The sequence below is a fragment of the Pseudophryne corroboree genome, chromosome 6 (genome assembly GCF_028390025.1).
Source record: "Pseudophryne corroboree isolate aPseCor3 chromosome 6, aPseCor3.hap2, whole genome shotgun sequence".
Lineage (NCBI taxonomy): Eukaryota > Metazoa > Chordata > Amphibia > Anura > Myobatrachidae > Pseudophryne > Pseudophryne corroboree.
The window spans coordinates 741,000,186-741,025,070 of NC_086449.1; the positions used below are offsets into that span (position 1 = coordinate 741,000,186).

The window sequence follows — 24,885 nt, forward strand, 5'->3', positions numbered from 1 at the left end:
GTGATGCCTTGGGGCGCTTGGGTGGTGCTTTCCCAGGGGGTTCCATGCTTTGGACTTGAGGAATGTGAGAGCCCACATTTTTTGGCAAAAAATAATGCTAAGAAATTCGATTTTACTCCACGTTTACCTCCATGTTAACTTATAATTGTTCCGATTGCCAGTGTTCTTACAGTTTAGAGTGTGCACCTGCATTTTCTCTTTTTTCAAATTTGCAAATAATGAAGGGAGAAATTACAAGTTGGATGGAATTTGAAGACCCATACACATTTCAAAAGATGGGACAATTCTTGTTACATAGGCAGTTCCGGACTGTGTTTATCCACCTTGTTATATGCACAACGAATAACTACTGTAAGTGCATTTATGGGGTCTATTTATTGTAGTGCTGCTGCTGTACATTATCATGGAGAGAAAACAAGGAAACCTCTTAGGGTAAGTAACCTATGGGGATTTCTGCGGGACCACATATGGTACAGATATTATAGCCCAATTAGGAGGGGGGGCACTTGTTAAACAGCACACAGAAGTACAATTGGGAAAACATTATCCTGGCACTTGGCAAAACAGTGAAAAATGGCCTGGGTGTAAAGCCAGGTACATGTATACATGAGCCGCAAGAATGGATGGCAAATTAATTTTAAAGTGAAAGTATATTGTGGATAAAGTTCCAAAATTTTCAATATACTTTTTGACTTTAAATGTCGTTGAGTGCAATTCCTTTTCCATTAATACAGTATATACAGTAATGACGGAATTCACCTCAGCACACCTAGTGGCCGCCTGCGTCTCCCCTACAGGAGTGTGTGGGTGGAAGGGCTCTAGACCAGGCTGCCGCGGAGCCAGAGCAGCTTCCTTCACCTTCAGAGTGAACTGTTGGCCCAGGCTCTTCTTAGAGGATCAGTCGTGCTCCGGCCGTGACCTGTGCCTTGAAAATGATGTGATATCATAGGTCACGGCTGCTGCGTCTCACCAGCCAGCCAGCCAGCCCACCCGCCTGCATACACATCTTCCAGTTCCTGCCTGCATACACAGCTTTCCTTGCCCACCCACATCCACATCTGCCCGACCGCCCGCTGCTCAGTATTCGCAGAACTCCACTATGAACCCCCACCACTGAGGGACAGGGAGGAGAACAGCTGATAATAATATTTGTTCCCTGTGGGGAACTAAAGGATTTCAATAGGATTTATGTGGGGAGAATAAGAATTTATGGATGTATGGGGGGAACAATGTGAATAATTCATGTGTGGAGCAATAGGATTTATGTAGTGAGCAACATGATTTAAGTGGGGAGCAATGTGATTGTTTTTTCTGTGTAGGCCAATGTGTGTGTTTTGTATTTTTCTGTGGGGAACTGATGGTGTGCCTTGGCAATTTTAAAATATTGTTCGGTGTGCCGCGAGTAAAAAAAAGGTTGAAAATCAGTGCTCTAGACTGAAGCTTTGCCTAGGGTGCAGAGAGAACATGTACCAGCCCTGACTCTGGGGCTGTTCTGGGAGCGCCAACAAAAACCTCAATCCTCCATGATGATGTTCCCTATTCATTGACATGACAGCATAATGCTGCCAGTGAACGCAGGAAGTGTGCATGCGTGGCCAAGGTCCGTGCACTTGTATCACCTGGCAGGGTCCCAGCACGTCTTCTCTGATACAGCTCAGTGTGGTGTTAGCTTTTTGCCTCTTATAATGTTGCTCACAGTTGCCTTCAATGGCTGTAACTGAATTCTGCAGCGCTAGCCTTTTGTTAGTTAGGGTAATACGGCCAGTAAATAAATGGGGACAGTTTTACAAAACAAAATATTTAAATATCTAAAATAAGTAATGTTTCTTTTTCCCACAAGCTTTTGCAGCAGCTCAGGTATTCTAGTTCTGCAATGGTACAAGTTCCAAGGAACCTATGGGGGCTGCAAAGCTGTCAAGTTGACCAAGCTCCCTGATAGGCGGTACGCGTCGGGGCCCCCAACCGGGGAGCAATGTGATAACGTTACCTCTTATCAGAGCCCATCTGCTGACAAGTGAAAATGATTAAATTCCAGTGAAAATATTCTTCACTTTGCGAATGTACGCGCTTAAAATCGATCACATACGCATTAAAACAGCGGATTGTGATAATTATGCCCCAGTAGTGTGTGGCCCTTTTGAAGGCTAAAGGGATGCACAGTGTGGCCCCTGAACTGTATCAGTTTCCCCATCACTGATGTAGACAATGTAGCAAGAATTAAAAAATACCTTAATGAAAATAAAAGCTTCTTATAGGTTCCTGCCATAGAGAGATGGTGACTAAGCCAGCAGAACAGACACTGTGATGAGCAGTGCTGATTTATGTTGTTCCTTCTGACTTGCCACCTACAGTACTGTCAGTACATCAATATCCCCCCACACACTGCACAAGACCCCAGCATGCTCCTTGCTCACACAGTGCAGCAGCAGCAGCAGGCAGGTCATTAGCATTTTACAGCCACAGCTGGTAACCCAGCCAGCCAGAGTGTGCAGCCTGTGCAAGGAGGAAAGTGCTGCAGCACGCACTGGAGGGGGGAACCAGAGACAGCAGCAGCAGCAGCAGCAGCACTGAATGTGCCCGCATCTCCTACAGTACAAGCTGCATTCCCTCCTGGATGGAAGCAATCCCCCTGCAGCTGACACATCCCCATCATGTAATACCTGACTCCAGCCTATGCATTCTCTTTGCTGCTTATCATGGACCACGGTACGTGTCTCTTTGATCTACTAACCCAGTAAGGAAATGTGAGGCTGGCAATCCGGAGCTGTGTCATGACTGCAGCAGATATTCTCAGCTCATGAATAATTTGCCTCTTATTTTTTGCAGCCCTGGATGACTGGAGTAAGGGGGCACGCTGGCAGCAAGTGAGGGCATCCTGATCACATTGTCACTGAGACTGGCTGGGCTGTATGCTGGCATTAGACGGGCTGGTTCTGTAGATGTTATAGAGTTACCCATTGGCTACCAGGAGGCTGTAGATTGTGGGCAGACGTGTGCCAGGTGCGCAGTGGCACTGAGGTATGCAGCAGTGGCATGCAGCACTCACTGAGGTGACTGGTAGGCAGCACTGGCATTGAAGTGGGTAGCACTGGCACGGCTGTTTGGGGCATATATCTCTGCATCTTGGGACTGGCACCTTGGCACCTGCCCCCCCTCTGGACTGTTTGCTGATACACGTGAAGGGGTCTCTCTCTCTCCTCCCACATGTTCCATCATGTTCACATTATGCGTTGGGGGCGATCACGGCTAATACTGTAGAGATGGTTGTGCTGCACCCCCTGGATGGCCACATGGAGGGGGCTCTGCTTACATTGCATGCTGCCTGCATTGCGTCTCAGTGTCAATTCCCATAGAAAAAAAATAGCTTTTTTTTTGTTTTTCCCTTTCTATCCCCCTTCTCCCTTACCAGTAAAAAAAAAAAAAAGCCTCGTCTAGGATGTAGTATCTTGAATGGTTGGACTTGTGATACCCAGGGAGGATCTGTTCCTGCCTGCACCAAACAGCTCTCATGTTTCTGCTGATACTGCAACGTCAATAAATGGTTAGAGAGAGTTTGCTATTCCTCTTAATGTATTCAGACTTGTACCAATACCACACTCATTACTGCTATAGAGGGGGCTCCTGCTCCTGTGCTGCGGCTGGTCTGCAGAGATCCCTGGAACCGGTTCTTCTTCTGCACATCTCAGCAATTTGGAATAAACAACACAAGGAGTGAGGATTTAAAGCACTTTTTTTTTTTTTTTTTTTTACTGTTGGAGGATTCTCCTCATGCCATCAGCACTGGCAACCCATTAAATAGAATTGCTTTCAATGCAGCCTCCCCATAGCATTCTGTATGAGCACTTCTGCAGGACATTCTCTGGCTATGTTGTGTATTTAAGGGGCACAGGACTAGGTGCTCTGCATGTGCCTTCCCCTATGCTACAAGGCTTGACGCATTCCCAGCCTGCTGCTGCTGCTGCTATTACCTCTCATGTTACTGCAGCTGCACCCACATAAGGTAAGGGAACAGCATTGAACCCCCTCCCCCCCCCCACCCCCACCCCCCCTCCCTATCCCTGCAATCTATGCACTGCAGCAATGTGATTTGTCTAGTGTGTTTGCCTGGTAAACTTAACTTGGTGCTTTGTGTAGGAATGTGAGCAGTGTGTTATCCCTTGTAATAAGGCTCTCTCCAGAAAGTCTGTATGCTCTGTGTTAATCATTTGCGGATTTGTGTACTATTTTCTGCCTTTTTTTAGTATTTCTTTTTATTCCTCTGCAGCATTCATCTACCGCACTGGCGTGATCTTCTGGTTTACCTAACGTTAGATACAAAAAAACAAGGAGAAGGCAAGAGGAAAAATCTGCTGAGTTGGCAAAGACTAGCATCTATCCTAAAGCATTTCTGGTTGGAACAACTGTGATAGCAGTCCAGCAATGTTAGATTCAGCTAGGAGGACGGACATGCTTCAATAGGGGAGGAAAGAGTAAGGATCTTATTTACTTAGCAAAATTTAAAACAACAAGCACAGGGGGGATTTGGCTGCAGCAGTAGACTGAAAGGGGGCACAAAGGTCTGCACCCCCCCCCCCCTTCCTACCCTGTTTCTGTTGTTTTGAAGAACCCCAAGGACCTGGCAGTCTTTAGAATAAGGAGTCAAGGGGTAGAAGGAGGGTGCTGCAGCAGCAAAGTGGTTACCTTCAGCAGCACCTCCTCCCCCACCCCTCCTCCCCTGCAGAAAAATGACCGTGATAGCTGGGGAGAACATGGACGAGACCTCAGCCCTACCTGGCCACCCTCAAGACAGCTATCAGCCAGATCATGAAGACCATGAGTGTTGTGAGAGGGTGGTCATCAATGTGGCTGGACTGCGCTTTGAGACCCAGTTAAAGACCCTAGCCCAGTTTCCTAACACCTTGCTTGGAAATCCCAAAAAAAGAATGCGCTATTTTGACCCTCTTAGGAATGAGTACTTTTTCGATCGCAACCGCCCCAGTTTTGATGCCATATTGTATTATTACCAGTCTGGGGGCAGGCTCCGAAGGCCAGTGAATGTGCCCCTAGACATGTTTTCAGAAGAGATCAAGTTTTACGAACTAGGGGAAGAAGCCATGGAGAAGTTTCGGGAGGATGAGGGCTTTATAAAAGAGGAGGAGCGCCCTTTGCCAGAAAGAGAGTTCCAAAGACAGGTGTGGCTTTTGTTTGAGTACCCTGAGAGCTCAGGGCCAGCCAGGATTATCGCCATAATTTCAGTCATGGTAATCCTCATCTCTATTGTTATTTTCTGTTTGGAGACTTTGCCAGAGTTAAAGGAAGACCGGATCTTCAGCCGCAAGGTGGACAACAGTACAGTGTTCTTCAAATCCAACATCTTCACGGATCCCTTTTTTGTGGTGGAGACCCTCTGCATCATCTGGTTCTCCTTTGAATTGGTGGTAAGGTTTTTTGCTTGTCCCAGCAAACCAGAGTTCTTCAAGAACATCATGAACTTTATTGACATAGTGGCCATCATCCCATACTTTATCACCTTGGGGACTGAAATGGCCGAGCAAGAGGGTCCCCAGAAAGGGGAGCAGGCAACATCTTTGGCCATCCTGAGGGTCATCAGACTGGTAAGAGTCTTTAGAATCTTCAAACTCTCCAGACATTCTAAGGGCCTCCAGATTTTGGGACAAACCTTGAAAGCTAGCATGAGAGAACTAGGGTTGCTAATCTTTTTTCTATTCATTGGGGTCATCTTGTTCTCCAGTGCAGTGTACTTTGCTGAAGCAGAAGAGGATGACTCTCATTTTACAAGTATCCCTGATGCTTTCTGGTGGGCGGTGGTATCCATGACCACTGTGGGCTATGGTGACATGTACCCTGTGACAATTGGAGGCAAAATCGTGGGCTCTTTGTGTGCCATTGCTGGTGTCCTGACAATTGCCCTGCCTGTACCTGTCATCGTGTCCAACTTCAACTACTTCTACCACCGAGAAACTGAAGGAGAGGAACAGGCTCAGTTACTCCATGTTAGTTCCCCCAATTTAGCTTCTAACAGTGACCTGAGTCGACGCAGTTCTTCATCTATGAGCAAATCTGAGTACATGGAGATTGAAGAGGATCTGAATAATAGCATAGATAACTTTAGAGAAGCAAATCTCAGAACTGGCAACTGCACCGTAGCCAATCAGAACTGTGTTAACAAAAGCAAGCTACTGACAGATGTGTAGAGCACAGCCCACAGCTGCAGGATGCTAATCTCTGTAGATGCTTTATAACTAGTCTTTGAATGCTTTATCATCGTTAATGCATTGTTGCATTGCGAATTTGTGCTCAGCGAACAAAAGAAGCTTTCAGGATCCATGAAAGATAACTATTAATCATTTATTTTTAAATGGGATTTTTTTTTTTTTTTTGTCTTCTAACTGGTCAGTGGGAAGTATCTCCCAACCAGTTGTAATAGATAAAGGGTTAAAAACAAAATGCTAAAAGATATGCATGGATTTGCAGTAGATTTTCAAAGACAACTAACGACAGAGCATCCAAGGAAGTGCATCAAAGGGTTAACGTGTATGCAAACACTTGCTCTTTTTTTGTTTTTGATCTGAAGAAGTGTTTTACTGTCCAGTGAAATAATATGCACTTACTGATGACCTACTGATCCATAAAGCACCTTAGGAACCAACCCATGACTTTGCTTCATCTTAAAGGGATAGGAACTTATACAATATTAAATCACTTAAATGGATAAAAAAAATGGACATCTGCAATTGCTGCTAGAATTTTCTTTCTTAAATGCAGATGATTTCAACTTTATTTTTTAGTTCTATTTGGTTCACAAAACTTGGATGCAACCCCTTCTCTTTTTGCCCCCCTCAGTCCTTGTTGCAATACAGCACAATGGTATTAACCATACGCATGTTTTTCAATTTGATACCTACTGTATTTATTTGGTAATCTCGCATGACTGAAATGATACCTCAATCAATATGGGGGATAAGTTTTATTTATTTATTTATTTATTATTTCCTTTATCTAATTGTCTTTTTTTTTTAAATAAAATCCTCTGGCTTCCAGCGTGGATTGTGCAGTGCGAGTCGCACTAGCCCACCCTGGTAGTGTAAAGGACGAACATAATTCATTTTTTTATTTACATATCGTTTATTTTCATTTTACAATACTTGTCATTTGCATTCACCAAAAGTGCACTCCTAATTTCTGAAAACCTTTCAATTAGTAATTTACAGTACTGTATGTAAATGCATAGCAAGTTAAATGGAGACATAACCTTTTTCGAAGACCACGCATGTTCAAATATTCAGCATTATGGCCTATTCGACTAAGGTGTAACCTGAAGTAATTTATGCATGATATCAGTATTATAGAAAAAAAAAAAGTACAAAAACATAAACAAAACGTTCTTATCGGATTAGGAGCCAGATGGAATTTAAGGGCCTAATGCTTTTCCTGAAGTGTATCTCAGGGAAATATGTTAAGTTCTAACCAGGCATAATTATTTAAAAAAGAAAAACAACAACAACAAAAAAAACCTACTTACAACTAAAATCCTAGGTTTACTGTTTGGCTTCTTAAAAGCCAAAGCGAACAGTATGTAGTGATACCTAAGAAACTTAAAGCAAAGCATAGATTACTGAACTGGTAAAGATGCATGTATATGGCTTCAGTCTCAGAATGTAATTTACCACTTACTGTATGCATCTTAAAACTGCAGACCATTTCCTTAGCTTTCATTATTTGACGTCCATAGACTTGTACTCCTCTAGAATTTGCTAAGGAAACTCTAGAGAACCAGGATGATCTAGTAGTTGCTAGTGCCTTTTTCCTTTCTTCACTGACTCGCTGAAAGTGCCTCTGTGAATACAGCTAAAATGGACAGGAACTGTGGTGTTCTATCAAAAATGTCTAGGTGACTTCACATAACCAATATGAATCTCTTTGGGGCAAGCTAGCTAACCCCTCTTATCCAAATACCTAAATAAATATCAACTTTATGTGTAGAGCAAAAGGGCAAGTTTTCTTGGATGTCTATTATCTTGGAAGATCATGTGTATTGATAATGCTTTTTATTTGTTTCGCAACAAGTTACAAAACTTTTATATTGCTAATGTGCTGTAAGGAGGAATTAAAACTTTCACCTGGAAGTGAAAGTTATGCACTTAACAAGCTACGTTTTTTTTTTTGTTGCTGTTGAGTCATTCATGAGTTTACAGTAGCTCCCCTCCTGCCCCTTGCACCGGTAACCACCAATACGACGCAATGCTGCAAAATTTTTATTTATTTATATGCACACTGCCAACATTTATGGAAAATTTTTGTACCCTGCAAAAAAAGAAAAAGAATCAGGATGATGTCTTTCTAGAAAAGGTGGACTAGTAATTAGTGGTGCATTCAAGGCTTATACCCTTTCCGCCATTGCTGCATTTTTTTTTTACTTTTTTTTTTTACCCCAAGTCATTTTCACAAAAGCGGCAAAATCATCTGTCAGCTTTATCAGGCGATGTAAAAGCAGGACGTTTAGGATCACTATGCTCAGCCAGCTTTGAGGTACGTTTGTAGATTTAGTTAGATAGAATAAATATTTAAATGAATCATGGACCTGGGGTGGAAAAAATGATCCATTGATGGTTTATATGCTGTTATTGCAAAATGATGCCATATAGGACAATGACTAATAGTGTTAAACAGCTATCCTATGCCTGAAGGACCTTACGCACTCAGATCCTGATGACAACAAACATCAAAGTCCAGGATTCCTGGAACATTGAGAAGGGCAATGTAAACTAAGATCTTCCGCCTCTGCTACCCCGATCCCTTGAGATTACAAAATGTAAAAAAAGCAAGACCTGAAATCACTCTCACTTAAGAGTCTTTGGATGAAACCGCACAGATGGATTGACTTTTTTCCACCTCCATAAAAATCTAAACTTAAAAAAGCAAAAACGAAATCTGCATTGCAACTCACAACAGGGCATTAAGATTCCAAGTACAATACCATGTGTACAGCTCAATACAAAAATCTCGGTTGCCCTATCCATGCTACACAACTAAGGTAGGAAATTAAAGGCTTTTTCCCATCCTCCAATGACATTAGTGCTGCACTCAGTACAACTGCAATAAGATGTTTTTTGCTGTGAAGCTGATAAGGTGATTTACATAACATCAGACAAGGCTGGATTCTCTACTTGGTTTCTAGGATAAGGGGGTTCCCATAACTTTCTTTTATGGACTTAATAATTCTGCATGAGTACAAGAAAAAGTGCTGCATGAATTTAAATTTTTATTTTTTTATTATTCTTTTATTTTATTTTTTAAAGGTTTAGGTGCACATTAGTTGGGGTGCAGTCTGGGATGTGTGAATGATGCTTTTCTCATTGTAACTCAGTCCATTTGGATAACATTATGTTTGAAGTACAGGGATAAAGTCACATAGCCTAGGCATGCAGATCTGGAAATTAAAAGTCTGACGAATCTCTTAACTTTTTCAAATGTGCTCAAATGTCTTTGTAGACCTGAACGTGCACTTGACAATTTGCTTGTTATTTTAAAAAAAATAATAAATAAAAATAATATTTTTTACAGTTTGTTTACTTCTGTATTTGTTTTATGAATGTGCTAAATTATTGTGTTTTGCAGTATTATTATGGAATAATAATTACACTCAAAGCTGAAAATTCAGTTTTGGGTGGAAGATTGTAGAATAGCGCTTTCAATTGTTGCACTGTTAAATTATATGGTTTGCATATACCTTCCTGCAACTTGGGTACAATGCTTTACTGTTATGCTTCCTTCTGTGCCACCAAGGCCCAACATGACCTCAGTCTATCAAAATGTTTGACCTTTTATTGTTACCACAATTCAGTTAGCAGAACAAAACTGCTGGGGAACAAAACCATTACATTCCGAGAAAAAAAAATCAAAGTTGTTTGCTTTTCCTTACCTTTGGATGTGACACAGATCAATTCTGTTCTATACATCGGATGTAGCTTCTAGAGTAGTGCTATGTTGTATCCAAGGGCCATGCAGTTAAACAACTCTGTGTTATTGAATTGGTAAAAGAAAATATATAGATCACTGTAAAGTCAGATACATAAAGCAAGTTTATTGCAGTAAAAGTTGCAGCTGGGGCATAAACCCTCTTTCAAATAATAATTTCCTTGATGGTCTTGTCTTTTGGGATTTATGTCAAAGTATTGTATTATATACTTTTGAGATATTTTCATTTATGTATACTATGTTTCAGTGATTTATTCCAGGCTGGAATTTATTTCATGCTTATATACAACGCTCAACGTAATTAACGGGAAAACAGCAAAATATGAAGTGTAGCAGCAGTTGTCTTATATTGGAGTAAAAAAAGGTCCTGTTATCATATAATCACAAATGACTTGAATAAGGGGACGCACAAGCTTGCCATGTTTTGATGGAAAATTATATTAAAGATACAGTTTGCTACTAAGTTACTTTTAGTTGCAGGTACGGTAATTTGGAAACTTGCTGAACTGTCTATAAATCCTATTTATTTATTTATTTAAAATGGAGTGAACGGGATAACTATGGATTGTTGAGGGACTGCATTGAAATTTATATGATCATATCGGATTCCCTTAACCCAGAGTTCTCAAACGCAGTCCTCAAGGCACCCCAACAGTCCAGGTTTTAAGTTTATCCATGATTGGGCACAGGTGACTCATACCCCTTTTAGACCGCCACCTATGAACACGGGTTATTGGCATATGAACGCGCATAACCTGTGTTCAGGTGCGATCTGAAAGGTACAAGGGTTGAAATACCGGGTCGTTATTTCAACCCTGGTCGCAAGCAGGGTTGAACTTGTGTTCAACCTAGCTCACTGTGCGGTGTGAACGGAAGCTGGGTAGATGTGACCTGTATCCCGTTCACTCTCTGTGTAGGGGCGGCACTGGAGATCAGTGATCTCCAAGCGTCGCCCTCACCGCGTCAGCGCTGATGTCACCAACCCAGCAATATGCCGGGTTGCAGACATCGGCAGTGGGGCTCCTGAGGCGTGTCGCACACTGGTAAGCTCCCGTGTCAGGCTCCCGTGTGCGACTCGCCTCAGGCGGTCTGAAAGGGGTATTAATTAGCATCTCAGTCAATTTGATTTTGACCATCTACGCTGAGCCATTGATATACCTAAAGCCTGGACCGTTGGGGTGCTGTTGAGAACCTCTGCCTTAACCAATGGCTTAAAATGTTTTTAAGTGCAGCCCATGAATTTACTAGGAACCAGGAATAACACTGAGCCATTGTATGTCCAACAAGTTAATAGCTTCTAGTGAATTGATAGGTGGCGTGGCCATGGTTAGGAGATAGAGTGTCTTCCTCCACGACATGATCAGAAGCTATTTCTCATACATTGGCATGTAGGCTGGGTTAAGAGGATGTTAACTGAGAAATGTTATTTCAGTATGGAAATATGCATATGTAAGCAATCAGGCTAAATGTCATTGTCTTTTATCTGGAAGTCAGCAGATTATGTACTTATGTGTTTTTTTGATATAGATAGTATATCTGATAAGATTTATCTGCAAAACCTATGATTGCTTAATGGACTAATGTTGAGCAGAGTGAACAGAAATCTGGGGTGCAGGCCATGGGGTTGTTATCTTGTGTTGGGTCAGGTACATCAGGACCATGTGGAGATTGTGTGACATACTGGACCGTGTCACTTTAGATGTGTTAGTTTTCAGTAATTTTTTGCAATTCATTTGTATGGTGTCTATGATCTCACCAAGGTTTTTAGAGCAATCATGGTCCAGAAAGTCCTGCATGTTGCTAACAGTGATTTCATGGTTTAGGGTCAAGTGCGGGCAACGCTTTATCAGACCTGCATATCATTGGCTTACACAGCTGACCAATACCTTCCAATATTTACGGTTGTACATGATCGCATCTGAAATTATTGTTGGGTTATTTTGTGAAAGCTTTGGCGGGTATGTATAGTGATGTCATAGTAAAGTATAAGAGATCATTATCAAATGTGCATTTAGGTGCAAAATATGCTATAAACCAGTGCAGCCAATCAGCTACTTCCTATCATTGTCCGACTTACATTAGACAGATGAAAACCAATTGCTGATTGGTTGCTTTGAAGAAAACTTGAATGTAAGTGGGATATTAATATATGAGCTTTACGGTGTGTTTCTATCTGTGGGCCTGATTCAGCAGTGGATGCAAATGCTGTCTCTACTGCAATCGCGCACGCAGCACATCTATGAAAATATACTACTGCCACAGCCGCTGTCTCATGCACAGAGATGCCTAGTGGTGGTGTCTCAGATCCGCCACTTATGTATAAAACACGCAATATCTGGAACCTCGGTCGCAACATCGAACTGTCTCAACTAAGACACCATGGCAAGTATAACCGCAAGCAAATTATCAGCTGCTGGGAAACACCCAGAAAACACTTGCGACATGCCCGCGTTTTTGTAGCCACCCCCACCCGTTACCTCCCACAAACAGTCACTATGTGTCACTCACTTTGTGAATATATTGTAACTACACTAATCATCGCTAAACAGATTGCGCACATGTGTCGTGCAGTGGCTCACGTGTGCAGTGGAAAAAGAAACCAGTTTCCATGTGAAAAACACAGGATGTGGGATAAGTTCCTGGATCCATGTGTTTTCGCGCTCGCGGTTGCAAAAAAAAGGCATTTATTGTGGATTTTGTTTTTTTTCTGCCTCCAACCAGGTGAAACAGAATCCCTGATAATGCCGGCTGTTGGCATCAATTGAATTACACCCCGGACATGAATTACCCATGGCTAATTGAATTCCCCCCTTTATCTCATTGTTAGTAAAAATATGTTTATTTGTACCTTCAACATTTGCAAAGCAATACATCTGAATAGAATTGCTATTAGATAAAACCTGCTTTAAATAAAATCAATACTTTTGCTATAAAAAAAAAAAGACAAATGGCACAAGATTAGAATGAATTGTACGTATATACTTGTCACATATTACAGTTTTAAATGTAGAAATGAAAATTCACAATAAAACTAGTCCTTATACGTTTTCCATTGGTGTGCCGGGTCATAGAGAGCTTTCTCAGGCCCCGGTCATGAAGCGGGGCATGGCCTCATCACAGAGGTGTGGCCATGCCCCTTTAAAAAAATAAGTATAGAAATGTGTTTTTACGCACCTCTATGCGGCTCCGACCTGCAAAGGGAGGCACTGTGTGCCTCTCAGCCAGGGTCAGATCTAAGGAGGGGGTGTGATCAGTGCACTCACTCCCCTCCTCTGAAGGCAGAGGAAACTGCTGCACTCCGCGGCAACAGCCTCCCTGGACCTACTGCAGCCCAGTACACAGCAGCTGGGGATAGAGGATGCTGCGCCAGTGATAGAGTGTTTCTCTATTGGAAACTCCAGTGATGGTGTCACCGTATCCCCCCCTCCCTGTTATCAGGGGCCTACTGTCTTCCATGAATGTAGAACTCCCTTGGACACTGCTTTCCCTACATAAAGGGGGACATTTACTAAGCAGTGATAAGAGCGGAGAAGTGAGCCAGTGGAAGAAGTTACCCATGGCAACCAATCAGCACTGAAGTAACATCTAGAATTTGCATACTACAAAATTATACAGAGCTGCTGATTGGTTGATGGGGCAACTTCTCCACTGGCTCACTTCTCCGATCTTATCACTGCTTAGTAAATGTCCCCCTATGTCCCTTATGGTCACGTTGGTGTTCCTGTCTCGGGATGGGTACATGGGATTAAAAGTCACTATGTTGAAAGTCACTATGCTGATCTTGGAATGCAGAGTCGGCATGTCAACAAGGTTAATATGCTGCATGGAACATGCTGGTAAAGGAACTGTTGATCCCGTAACTTGCCATTAGAGAATATTTTTCTCATTCCCCTGAACGTCTCATTGAACCCTGGGATAAGAACTGCTGAGCTCATCAGCAGTTTATTAGTACAGAAAGTGCTCAGCGAAAGGGCCTGGGCTGTCTGATCAGTATTTATCTATAAATTGATTCATTTAGATCCTAGAAGATAAATAAAATAAATTCTTATACCCCTTATCCATCTGTAGCACAGGTCGCAGCTGTGTCGCCTAACACGGCTGCGACCCGTGCTACGGGTCCCTTTCCCACAGCGCTCACCAACCTGGCATATTGTCGGGTTGGTGACGCTGCTGGTGATGCGGCAGGGTCGGCGCTGGGAGATCACATGATCTCCCAGCGCCGCCCTCCCATACACTGAACGGGAGTCGTGTCGCCTCGACACGGGTCCCGTTCACACTACACAGCTTACAGGGTTGAACACGTGTTCAACCCGGCAAGCTACCCGGGTAGAATTCCCGGATCACTTGATCCAGGAATTTGCAGGGGGACCTTTTTCCACTAGGTAAAAACACGGGTAAATGCGCGCCCCCGCGCATTTACTCGTGTTTTAAAAGCTAGTGGAAAAGGGGTATAAGATACAGAGAAATAGAAAGATGCTATTTTATAGGAGAAGCGGTTACAATACCGCTAGTCGGGATCCCAGACGTCACAGGCTTTTCTCCCTCTGTGGGAGTCCACGACACCCATAGAGGAAGAACATAACCTGTGGCAAGCGCAGCGATCCACCGTGCTTGCAGCGTGGCGGGTGCAGCAAGCCAACATGCCCGCAGCTTAGCGCAGCAAGCCTGCAAGGGGCTTTCTAGCGCTCACCCCACTGCCTGGGGTCCTGCTGTCAGTATACTGATGGCCGGCATCCCGGCCGCCAGTTTTTTATACTGATCCCCTTTACAGTACTCAAAGAACATTATACTGTGGGATTAAAAAAATAGTTGTATCTATGGCTCTAATTGTTAAGTAAATTGGGGAATGAGAGATGCTAAATGAAAGCTCATATTTTTAGACCAAATACTTTTATTGAAAAATTTAAGGAAAAATTGTAAACAACATAAATAACAAAAACGGCAAAATTACTTAAAAAGGACTGTAAAAAGGGGGCTAAATGGGGGAGGGACCACAGCAACAGCAAATAGCCTAAGTCAGAGGTTCCCAAACGTGGTCCTCAAGGCACCCCAACAGTCCAGGTTTTAGGTATATCCATGGCTCAGCACAGATGGTTAAATCAAATTGACTAAGGTGCTAATTTAGTCACCTGTGGCCAAGCATGGATTCATTTAAAACCAGGACCGTTGGGGTGCCTTGAGGACCGCGTTTGGGAACCTCTGGCCTAAGAGGGTGAGGATAGATGATCTGTATAGTAGGGGGTAAATTTACTAAGATGGGAGTTCTATTTAAGATGGGAAGTTGCCCATAGCAACCAATCAGATTCCAGTTATTATCTTTAAGAAGGTGCTAGATAAATGAGAAGTAGAATCTGATTGGTTGCTATGGGCAACATCCCATCTTAAATAGAACTCCCATCTTAGTAAATTTACCCCTAGGAGTGCGTTTTATCACAAGGGAGGAAGCAGGGGACGTATTATGGAAGACAGTTGCTTCTGTCCCATGGATTCTCTGAGCGTCAGCTCAGATTATAAAGATATGTGGACAAGAAGGAGATTGCTGCTCTAGTACTGTAGCTGTAAGTTTATGAGGCCTGTTTGTCATTAAATATATGAGGCAATGTATGAAGAAGGGACTGCAGCAGACATTGGAGATATCTGCTGTAATTCCTCCATTTCTGATGGCAGCCGCAGTCCCCATAGGCTTCTATGGGGATGCAGTGCTGTCAGATTTGCCAAGCTCTGTAGCTTTAGGGCTACACTTTGCAAAATTTACTGGGAGAAGGTTACTCCAGAACCCTCACCACTAATTGCCCGCACACATGCATGGTTAGGAGGGTCCAGCTAGAGCAGGCATTCCCAACCACGGTCCTCAAGGCACACCAACAGTGCAGGTTTTAGTGATATCCAGGCTGCAGCACAGATGGTTAAATCAAAATTACTGACCTACTAATTAAATCACCTGTGCTCAAGCCTGGATATCACTAAAACCTGCACTGTTAGTGTGCCTTGAGGACCGTGGTTGGGAATGCCTGAGCTAGAGGAATGAAGAGACTTCACTCTGTACACATTGCAGGGATGGGCTTCTTTCGGTGACCATGTTGAGTAAACAGTGATACATTCGGCCAGTATTACAACATATGGCAGTGCAGTTTTGGGCAGTATTATCGCAAACGAATGCAATGCAAATGTGATTGCCCCTAAGTTCCACTACATATTTGTTCCAGGACTGTAGCTTTGTTGGGAAGCGGTAGTGGAGAGCTAATATTAGGGATAGGAGACTGGACAACTCTGTCTATAAAATAAAAAAAACACTCCTAAGGTTACGTAATATGGGACAACTATAAAGCATATAAATGGGACCCCCAACCTCACAACAATTTTTTCAGCAATTTTTTTTTTAAAGTAATTTTACTGTAATGCCATAAGAATCTCATTGTAGTCTCTCTTGTAGTTTGTTCAGAGTGGTATCCGGACTCTGGGTCAACACCCATTAAGTCGACACTCATTGGTCGACGGTGGCTATGTCAACACTAGAAATATGTCAACACGGCAATTAGGTCGACATGAAAAAAGGTTGACGTGGGTTTTTCCTTTTTTGGGGGGGGTATAGACTTTTTCATACTTAAGATCCACGTAGACTACGATTGAGAACGGTAACCTGAGCAAAGCGAGCCATACAAGGGGACGCCGTGCACTAATTGGGGTTCCCGGTCACTTGACAGAGAAAACTACACCAAAAAAACATAAAAACTGATGTCGACCTTTTTTCATGTCGACCTTGTTCATGTTGACCGAAAGGCAGTGTCAACCTATTTCTAGTGTCGACCTAATGGGTGTCGACCTAATTGGTGTTGACCCTGTGTCCCATACCCGTTCAGGCTCCCTTATGAGTGTAATGTAAGGTAAAACAGTTACAGAAACACTTATCCTGGATGAATGTTTGTAATGACAGGATCTCTTCCTTGGGACAGGCTCTTCTCAAACTGCAGCACTATTGCCAAGATATTCCACAGTCTGTCAATTAAATCTCACAGGGGCAGTCGGACAATACTCTGGGTTTTTGAGGGGTTCTACTGCACTCCCAGGACAGTACAATTGCATCACCATTGCTCAAACTCCTGCTGCACTGTGCCACAAAATTATACAGTGCTTGGAGGGGCTGGTATGATCCAATGCACAGTTGCCCTCATTCCGAGTTGATCGCTCGCTAGCTGCTATTAGCAGCAGTGCAAACGCTAAGCCGCCTCCCTCTGGGAGTGTGTCTTAGCTTAGCAGAAGTGCGAACGAAATATTAGCAGAACTGCTCGAAAAAAAATTTCATGCCGTTTCTGAGTAGCTCCAAACCTACTCCTACCTTGCGATCACTGCAGAAAGTTTAGTTCCTGCTTTGACGTCACAAACACGCCCTGCGTTCAGCCAGCCACTCCCCCGTTTCTCCTGGCACGCCTGCGTTTTTACCCGACACGCCTGCATTTTTTAGCACACTCCCGGAAAACGCTCAGTTACCTCCCAGAAATGCCCCTTTCCTGTCAATCACTCCCCGATCAGCCGTGTGACTAAAAAGCGCTGCTAGACCTTGTGTAAAACTGCATAGTTCTGTGTTAAATAACTTCGCGCGTGCGCACTGCGGCCCATACGCATGTGCAGAAATGCCTTTTTTTTTGCCTGATCGCCGCGCTGCGACCGAAAGCAGCTAGCGATCAACTTGGAATGAGACAGCCTTGTGGACATCCTCTTGCGGCATCTCCTGGAGAAGTCCAATGAAAGTAGTCTAAATACTTGTAATAGTTACCATAATGCTGCACCAGGCCAGTCTCAGGGGGTTTGTGTAATGGTGATCTGGCTAGCCGGATCACACATGTGCTGTGCAACTGCAGGATCACACATGAAAAAAATATTCTCCATTGAAAAATGTTGGGAGGAAGTGTTATATGTCTGTATAGAATATAACAGAACATGTACGGCGGTCAGGATATGTCGGAAACTGTGGTGTCCTGTCTGTATTTTCTGTAATAGAATTGTACTATGATCATGTCCAGCAGTCAGATGTTGTAAGTTTTTGTGTAATATGTCTCTATAGATGTGTGAATTAATCATGTCCAGTGGTCAGGTCATGTTGGAGAAATAGCTTTCTGTCTCTATATAGGGATTGGGATCGAGTGTCCGGCGGTGGTGATCCCGGCGGTCAGCATACCGACGCCGGGATCCCATCTGCCAGAATGGTGAGCGAAACGAAGCCCCTTGTGGGCTTGCTGCGCTCGCCACACAGCTGGCTTGCTGGCTCATTGCGCTCGCCACAGGTTCTATTCCCACGTTATGGGTGTCATGGACACAAGTGGGAATAGTCCCTGTTAGTCGGCATGCCGACTTTCGGGATTTATAGTGGTTGGGAATCTGCTGTCGGTATACTGACCGTCGGGATCCCGACCGCTGGTCCCATGATTACATCCCCTATATAGAATTGTATTATGATCATGGCCAGTGATCATGTCATGTTGTGAGGTGTACAGTAGCATTCTATAACTATAGAGTGTTTAATATAATTGTATTATCATGTTGTGTTGGTAGGTGTATAGCTATATAGTGTGATAGAATTGTATTGTGATCATGTTATGTTGGTAGGTGTATAGCTATATAGTGTGATAGAATTGTATTGTGATCATGTTATGTTGGTAGGTGTATAGCTATATAGTGTGATAGAATTGTATTGTGATCATGTTATGTTGGTAGGTGTATAGCTATATAGTGTGATAGAATTGTATTGTGATCATGTTATGTTGGTAGGTGTGTAGCTACATAGTGTGATAGAATTGTATTGTGATCATGTTATGTTGGTAGGTGTATAGCTATATAGTGTGATAGAAAGACTGCGTAGGGAATATAATATGACCATAGCAGCATAAACGCACCGTCTGGGCTTACGGAGCGCCGCTCAGTGCATCACTTTGGCCTGGAAGGGGTTAAGGTTTTTGTAGTGGGAGGAACGTAGATGGAGGGACCGAGAGGCTATTGGCTGGATTGTGGATAGGGGCTGTACTGCCATGGATATAGGTTGCTAACCTACTGTTTCCTGCCTCTTTCAGTTTCTTCACGTGAGGCTGCAAGTATTACCCATTCTATTTCAGTAATTCACAGTTTCATTTCCTTCTCTTTCTGCCACTTCTATCTTTCCTATTCCTACTTCTGCATTCACTCTCCTATTCCTAACTTTTATTTCTTACTGTGCCTCTCCTCTCCCCTGTGTCTGATTCTGTGCTGCTGACCTCCTCAGCCCCCCCTCTCTGGTATTATGGCGGCCTGTTCCCGTCCTACCCGCAGCGCTGGCCTCCCCGCCCGGCTTTTAGACTCCTCTGATGTCCTGCCGGGCCGGGGTAGCCCTGCTGCGGCTACTGTACGGGAGACGAGGGCCGTGCGCGGCCGAGCTCCCCCGCGTTCGCGCTCTCCGTCTCCTTCCCCGCTGCGGTCAGCGGCGGTGGACGGAGTGCCGGGGAGCCGGGGGCGTCTTAGGCGGCCTGCCAGGGATGGTGTTCTGCCGTCCCTGGCCCCGCCGCGTGGTGCAGCGGCTGGCCGCACGGGTCACGTGGGGCGGGGACGGAGCTCCCGCCCTGCGGCCCGGCGGCTCTCCCCAGTCCCCAGACTTGGTGATGTTATAACTTCGCAGCAGGCTGGGTCTCACAGTGGGCGGGTGGGGGGTTGCACGGCTGCCGGACGCAGGCAGTCCGGCCAGCCCGCGTGTGCCGCAGACCAGCCACGCAGCAGGTGGGCCCAGATGAGGCCTAGCCCTCTGTGCAAATACCCCCCTTGCCTTTATCAGTCCGGTCAGCGCCCTCCCGCGTCGGGGTGGGGTGTCGCCCCCGCTCCGCGCCTGCGGGGGGGGCGTTGCCGGTTTCGGATAGCGCGGGGCCTGTCGTGCGGGGGCGGCCCGACCTCACTTGCCGTGGTTGGGCTCGGGGCGCCGGTCCCTTCCAGGGCGCCTCCCTTGGCAAGTAGTTCGGCCTCCGCCCGAGGCCGCGCGGCTCCTGCCGGACACCGGCCGGGGTCTCGCCTGCCAGTAACTCACCCCCCGGCGTGCACAGGTGGCTCACGAACCAGCACCCCCTCCCCGCGTCCAGTTGTCTCCTGCCGACGCTTCTGCGGTCAGCTCTCAGTCCGACGTCGCGCTGCCCCCTTCTAGTGGTGACGACTCTCCGACTTCTCCTCCTGTGGCCGACGCTCGGGTTGGTAGACGGTCGAGGCGTCGGCGGTCTACCCGCGGTTTAGCGCAGCGAGACGGTTGTGCCGTGATTCCCGACAGTGAGGGATCCTCCGGGTCCTTGCTCCCGACGGGAGGTTTGCGTACCTCACGTCGGGCACGTGACTCGCGTGGCGGGTCCGTTCTTACTTTACCTGCCCCTGCGGCTGCACCCTTGGTGGACGCCACCGTCTTGTCCGCCATTTGTGCCGCTGTTGTGTCGGCGGTGGCTCTATTGTTATCCTCCAGGGGAATGGGGGGGCCCACTGCTTCTTTGGCGGATAGCATTGCGCAATCTCTTATCCCGCTTCTGTCCTCTAGCGCGACTATCCCCCCTCCTGCCCCGCTCCCGGCGGCTGCGGGTCCGGTGGTGGAGCAGGGAAACAATGTCTCTTTTGGCTCCCCAGCCACGGACGTCGGGTCGGCAATGGAGTCAGTCGGTGTATCCACGAGTCGTTCGGTGGCCGGTGGGACGGACGGTGTTCCCTCTCGTGCAGGTGTCTTCCTCGGACCCCGACTGGTCCAAGGGGAGCGCGGTGACACCCCGTAGTGGCTTGGGTTCGGGTACTCGCCCCAGCTCCTCTAGCGTAGGCAGCAGTGCGGGTAGGATTTCCGGCAAGCGCAGCAGGCGCAGGCGTCGGGGCACAGATTCCTCCCTTGCCTCCACGTCCTCGGAGGGTCTGTCCTCCTCAGATGGTGGCTTGCACAGGGTGAAGCGTCGCAGACGACGCAAGCGTCGGTATTCCACCTCGTCCACTTCCCAAGTATCGGTGGAATCGGACACCGTGCACTGTGCCAATACGGCTGTGCAACGTGGACTCAGGCCTCGGGTCCGGGACCGTATCCGTAAGGGCCAATATGTGAATATTTTTGCTCTTACCAGCGACGATCGTAAAGCCTTGCTTTCGGCTAAGAAAAAGGGGCAGGGTAGCGAGGACGCTTGCGGTCCTACCAGAATTGGGTCCGCTGCATGTTGATCTTTGCGGCGTGTTACCTGGAGACGCGCCCGGATGAACACATGAACGTGGTGCGCTATCAATTCCTCATACACATGCTGTACCATAAGTACAAAGGGTCGGCCTGGCGGCGTTACGACGAGGATTTCCGGCGCAAACAACACGGGCGGCAGATCTATAACTTCGGTAAAAAAGACGTGGAATTGTGCTCTGAACTGACCCAGGGTTCGGCCGGCACTGATGAAGGCGGCACGGCAAGACGATGGGCAAAAAGACCTGCCTCTCGTTCTGTCGGCTTTCGCAGAGGTGCAGGGCGCGCGGGGCATGGGAAATGCTTCGCTTTTAATAATGCCCAATGCGACTTGGGGGGGCGGTGTCGTTTTCGTCACTCCTGTATCAGATGTGGCGGGGGCCACGGGATTAAGGATTGCCCCAGTCCTGGGACCGGGGGTGCTTTTGGCTCGCAGCCCCGACAGAGTCGCGCTCCCGCGGCCACCGGCGTTGGCCACAGCTCCCACCCCAATTAGACTTCGGGCGCTCATTCCCTGGCTGCGACGATACCCGCAGCCGGTGGATGCCCAATTTTTACACTCGGGTTTCGCGTCGGGTTTCCCCTTGCCGATACATGGACGGGTGGGTCCCGGGGCAGGTACGAACCTGCGTTCGGCTCGGGAGTTTCCGGACGTGCTCCGGCAGAAGGTAGAGGCAGAGGTGGCGTTAGGGAGGATGATAGGCCCTTTCCGGGAACCCCCCTTGCCAGATTTGGTCTTGTCCCCCGTAGGCGTAGTGCCCAAAAAGACAGCGGGCAAATTTCGCCTCATCCAACATCTTTCCTGTCCTATGGGGTCCTCGGTTAATGATGCTATCCCTGCTGACCAGTGTAGGGTCGTTTACCTATCCTTTGATTTGGCCATAGACACCATCCGGTCTTTTGGCCCGGGGGCAGTTATGTGTAAGTTGGACATCCAGTCTGCGTTTCGTCTCCTTCCGCTGCACCCTTCCGCCTTCAGGTTTATGGGTTTTAAGCTGGACGATGGCTATTACATAGATCGGTGCCTCCCTATGGGCTGTTCTATCTCTTGCGCCTAATTTGAGAGATTCGGTTCTTTCCTCCACTGGTGTCTCGAGCAGGCAACGGGCGAACGGGGAATTTCCCACTACTTGGACGATTTTCTTTTTATCGGCCCCTCAGATTCACCTCGCTGCGTCAACTTGCTGCAGGGGGCTCTGGCCCTCTTTGCACGCTTCGGGGTTCCGGTTGCACCAGAAAAGACGGAGGGTCCCTCCGCCTCATTGGTTTACCTCGGGATTCAGATTGATATGGTCGGTGGTCTCTGTAGGCTTCCTTCGGACAAGGTGTTGCGTTTACGTGACGGTATCCTATATGCGCTGGCCGCGGGCAAGCTCACTCTCAAGCAGGCCCAATCCCTATTGGGCCTGTTTAACTTTGCTTGCAAGGTGATCCCCATGGGCAGGGTTTTCTGTAGAAAATTGGAACGGGCTACCGTAGGGGTTAGACGCCCGCATCATTTCCTTAGGTTGTCCCTCGTAATCCGCCGGGATTTACGTATTTGGGACGACTTTCTTGTTCGTTTCAACGGCATCTGTATTTGGCAGGAGGCGGTCGTGTCTAGCCCGTCCCTGGAGCTTTTTCATGGACGCCTCTGGCGCTTTCGGGTTCGGCGCTTATTTCGCGGGCCGTTGGTGCGCGTCTCCTTGGCCGCGTGCCTGGCTTAGCAAGGGCCTCACTACGAACATGCTGTTGCTGGAAATTTTTCCTATTCTGGTCGCTTTGGAATTATGGTGCGATGCCCTGCGTAACAAACATGTTGTCTTCTGGTGCGACAATCTGGGCGTGGTTTTTGCCATCAACCGCCAAAAATCCACGTCCTTGCCGGTACTGCGGGTCATTGCTCAGATAGTCTTGTTATGTTTGGTAAACAACATTACATTGCGAGCCAAGCATGTCCCTGGCGTGCGTAACGAAATTGCAGATGCCCTGTCTCGCGGCGATTTGCAGCGGTTTAGGCGCTTGGCTCCTGCAGCTCTACTCCATGGGGAATCATGTCCTGCTTCTGTGTGGCAGGTCATCCACCCGGATTGGAGGCGTTAGCCCACAGGTCATTGGCCCCTGCAACTTTTGCGGCCTATCGGGCCGCCTGGGAGCGGTGGTGTCGCTTCCTCCTGGAGAGAGGCCAGTGTGGTAAGACCTCTCATGATTTACTTTTAGACTACATCTGGGTTTTGTACTCTGACGGGATTTCGCGGGCGTCTGTTAACAGGGTTCTGGCGAGTATATCTTACTTTCTGCAGCTTCGGGCGGAAGCGAATTTTACGAAGTCCTTTTTCCTCTGGCGGGTGTTGAAAGGTTGGGCTCGGGCGACTCCGCCCCTCCCGGATACTCGCCAGCCGATCACCGGTGCTTTGCTGAGGTGGATTTTGGGATCCCTACAGAGCATTTGCTCTTCGGGGTACGAGGTTCGCCTCTTCCGGGCGGCCTTTACTATGGCCTTCCACGGTGCGTTCAGGGTGGGTGAGCTGGTGTCCGTCTCTCGGGCTTCTGCCTCGCCCATGCTGGAGGCCCACGTCGTCGTTCGCCCCGACGGTTTGTGGTGCAGGATTTAGCGCTCCAAGACTGACGTAGCCGGCAGGGGGCAGTGGGTTCGAATGGGTCCGGCTCGCGCGCGGGGCATTTGTCCAGTTTCCGCGGCCCGGGCTTATTCATCCATACGGCCTCCAACGCCCACCGGGTGGCTCGTCCATAGCGACGGTTCCCCGTTGACCAGATATCAATTCCGGTCGGTTTTGGGGCGTTGTATTTTGTACCTGGGTCTATCTCCGGCCGACTATGGGACTCACTCTTTCCGCATCGGCGCTGCTTCAGCTGCCGCTGCGGTGGGTTGGTCCGAGGTCGAAGTCCGGGCACTGGGTAGGTGGAGGTCTGGTGCAGTCAGATGCTATATCAGGCCTTTTCCTCCCAGTGCGCCCCTTTGAGGACTAGCCGCTCATCGCAGTTGCACTTTGTGATTGCGGGGGCCTTGAGGAATTTTTGTTTTATCGTTGGTTTTAATTACGGCTTTTTGACGGCTAACGAAGTTTTGTGTTTTTGCCTCAAGTCAAATTGGGCGTCCCCCCCCCCCCAATCCCTCCCTCGTTAGGGACGCAGTTAGGTTACCCATTTACATACCTTATTTATTTCGTTTCTTAACCTTCGTCACACCCTTCTTTTGCAGGACGGCGGTTAGATCCGCACTTTATATGGTTTGTCGGCCATTCCTACATCTATTGGCTGTCCGTGTCGGCTCTGGCCTGCGACACCACCCGGTTTCCGGAGCTGCAGGCTGTGCGCTGGTTGGGGCGTAGAGGCCTCCACTGGGATGGCCTGCGGGACTGGCTTCAGGCGGCAGTTGGCCGTTTTGGGTACCCCCTGATTTTGGTCTTGCATCTGGGTGGCAATGATCTGGTACGCCGCACTGGGCTCGACATTCACCTCGAGATCAGACGTCAGCTACTGGAGCTTATGGCTGCCTGGCCGTTTTGCCTGATCCTCTGGTCAGACATCGTCCCTCGGCGGTCTTGGTGCGGAGCCTTTAACCCCGGGGCGATTGACCTGGTTCGGAGGCGGGTCAATTCGGTTGTTGGTCGTGCTGTCCTCCAGCATGGCGGGCTGGTCGTGCCGCACGGTGGTATCTCCTACCATGATCCGACACAATACCGGTCTGACGGGGTGCATTTGTC

At 47.1% G+C, this 24,885-nt stretch overlaps 1 protein-coding gene across 2 annotated transcripts; it reads left to right on the forward strand.

Annotated features, from left to right (window-relative positions):
* The first annotated feature begins 2,429 nt into the window (after window positions 1-2,429).
* Window positions 2,430-9,566, forward strand: LOC134933361 (potassium voltage-gated channel subfamily A member 1). 2 transcript variants are annotated; one of them, XM_063928494.1, is made up of 3 exons: window positions 2,430-2,706; window positions 2,827-4,000; window positions 4,265-9,566. In XM_063928494.1, the coding sequence occupies exon 3, from the start codon at window positions 4,725-4,727 to the stop codon at window positions 6,192-6,194; it is 1,470 nt and encodes a 489-aa protein (XP_063784564.1). In that variant the 5' UTR covers window positions 2,430-2,706; window positions 2,827-4,000; window positions 4,265-4,724; the 3' UTR covers window positions 6,195-9,566. The 2 variants fall into 2 exon arrangements, with proteins under 2 accessions (XP_063784564.1, XP_063784563.1); XM_063928493.1 differs by having other exon boundaries at window positions 2,430-4,000.
* Window positions 9,567-24,885: the final 15,319 nt, after the last annotated feature.

Coding starts and splice junctions, on each gene's coding strand:
- LOC134933361 (XM_063928493.1), top strand. CDS start 4,725: ATGACCGTGATAGCTGGGGAGAACATGGACGAGACCTCAGCCCTACCT.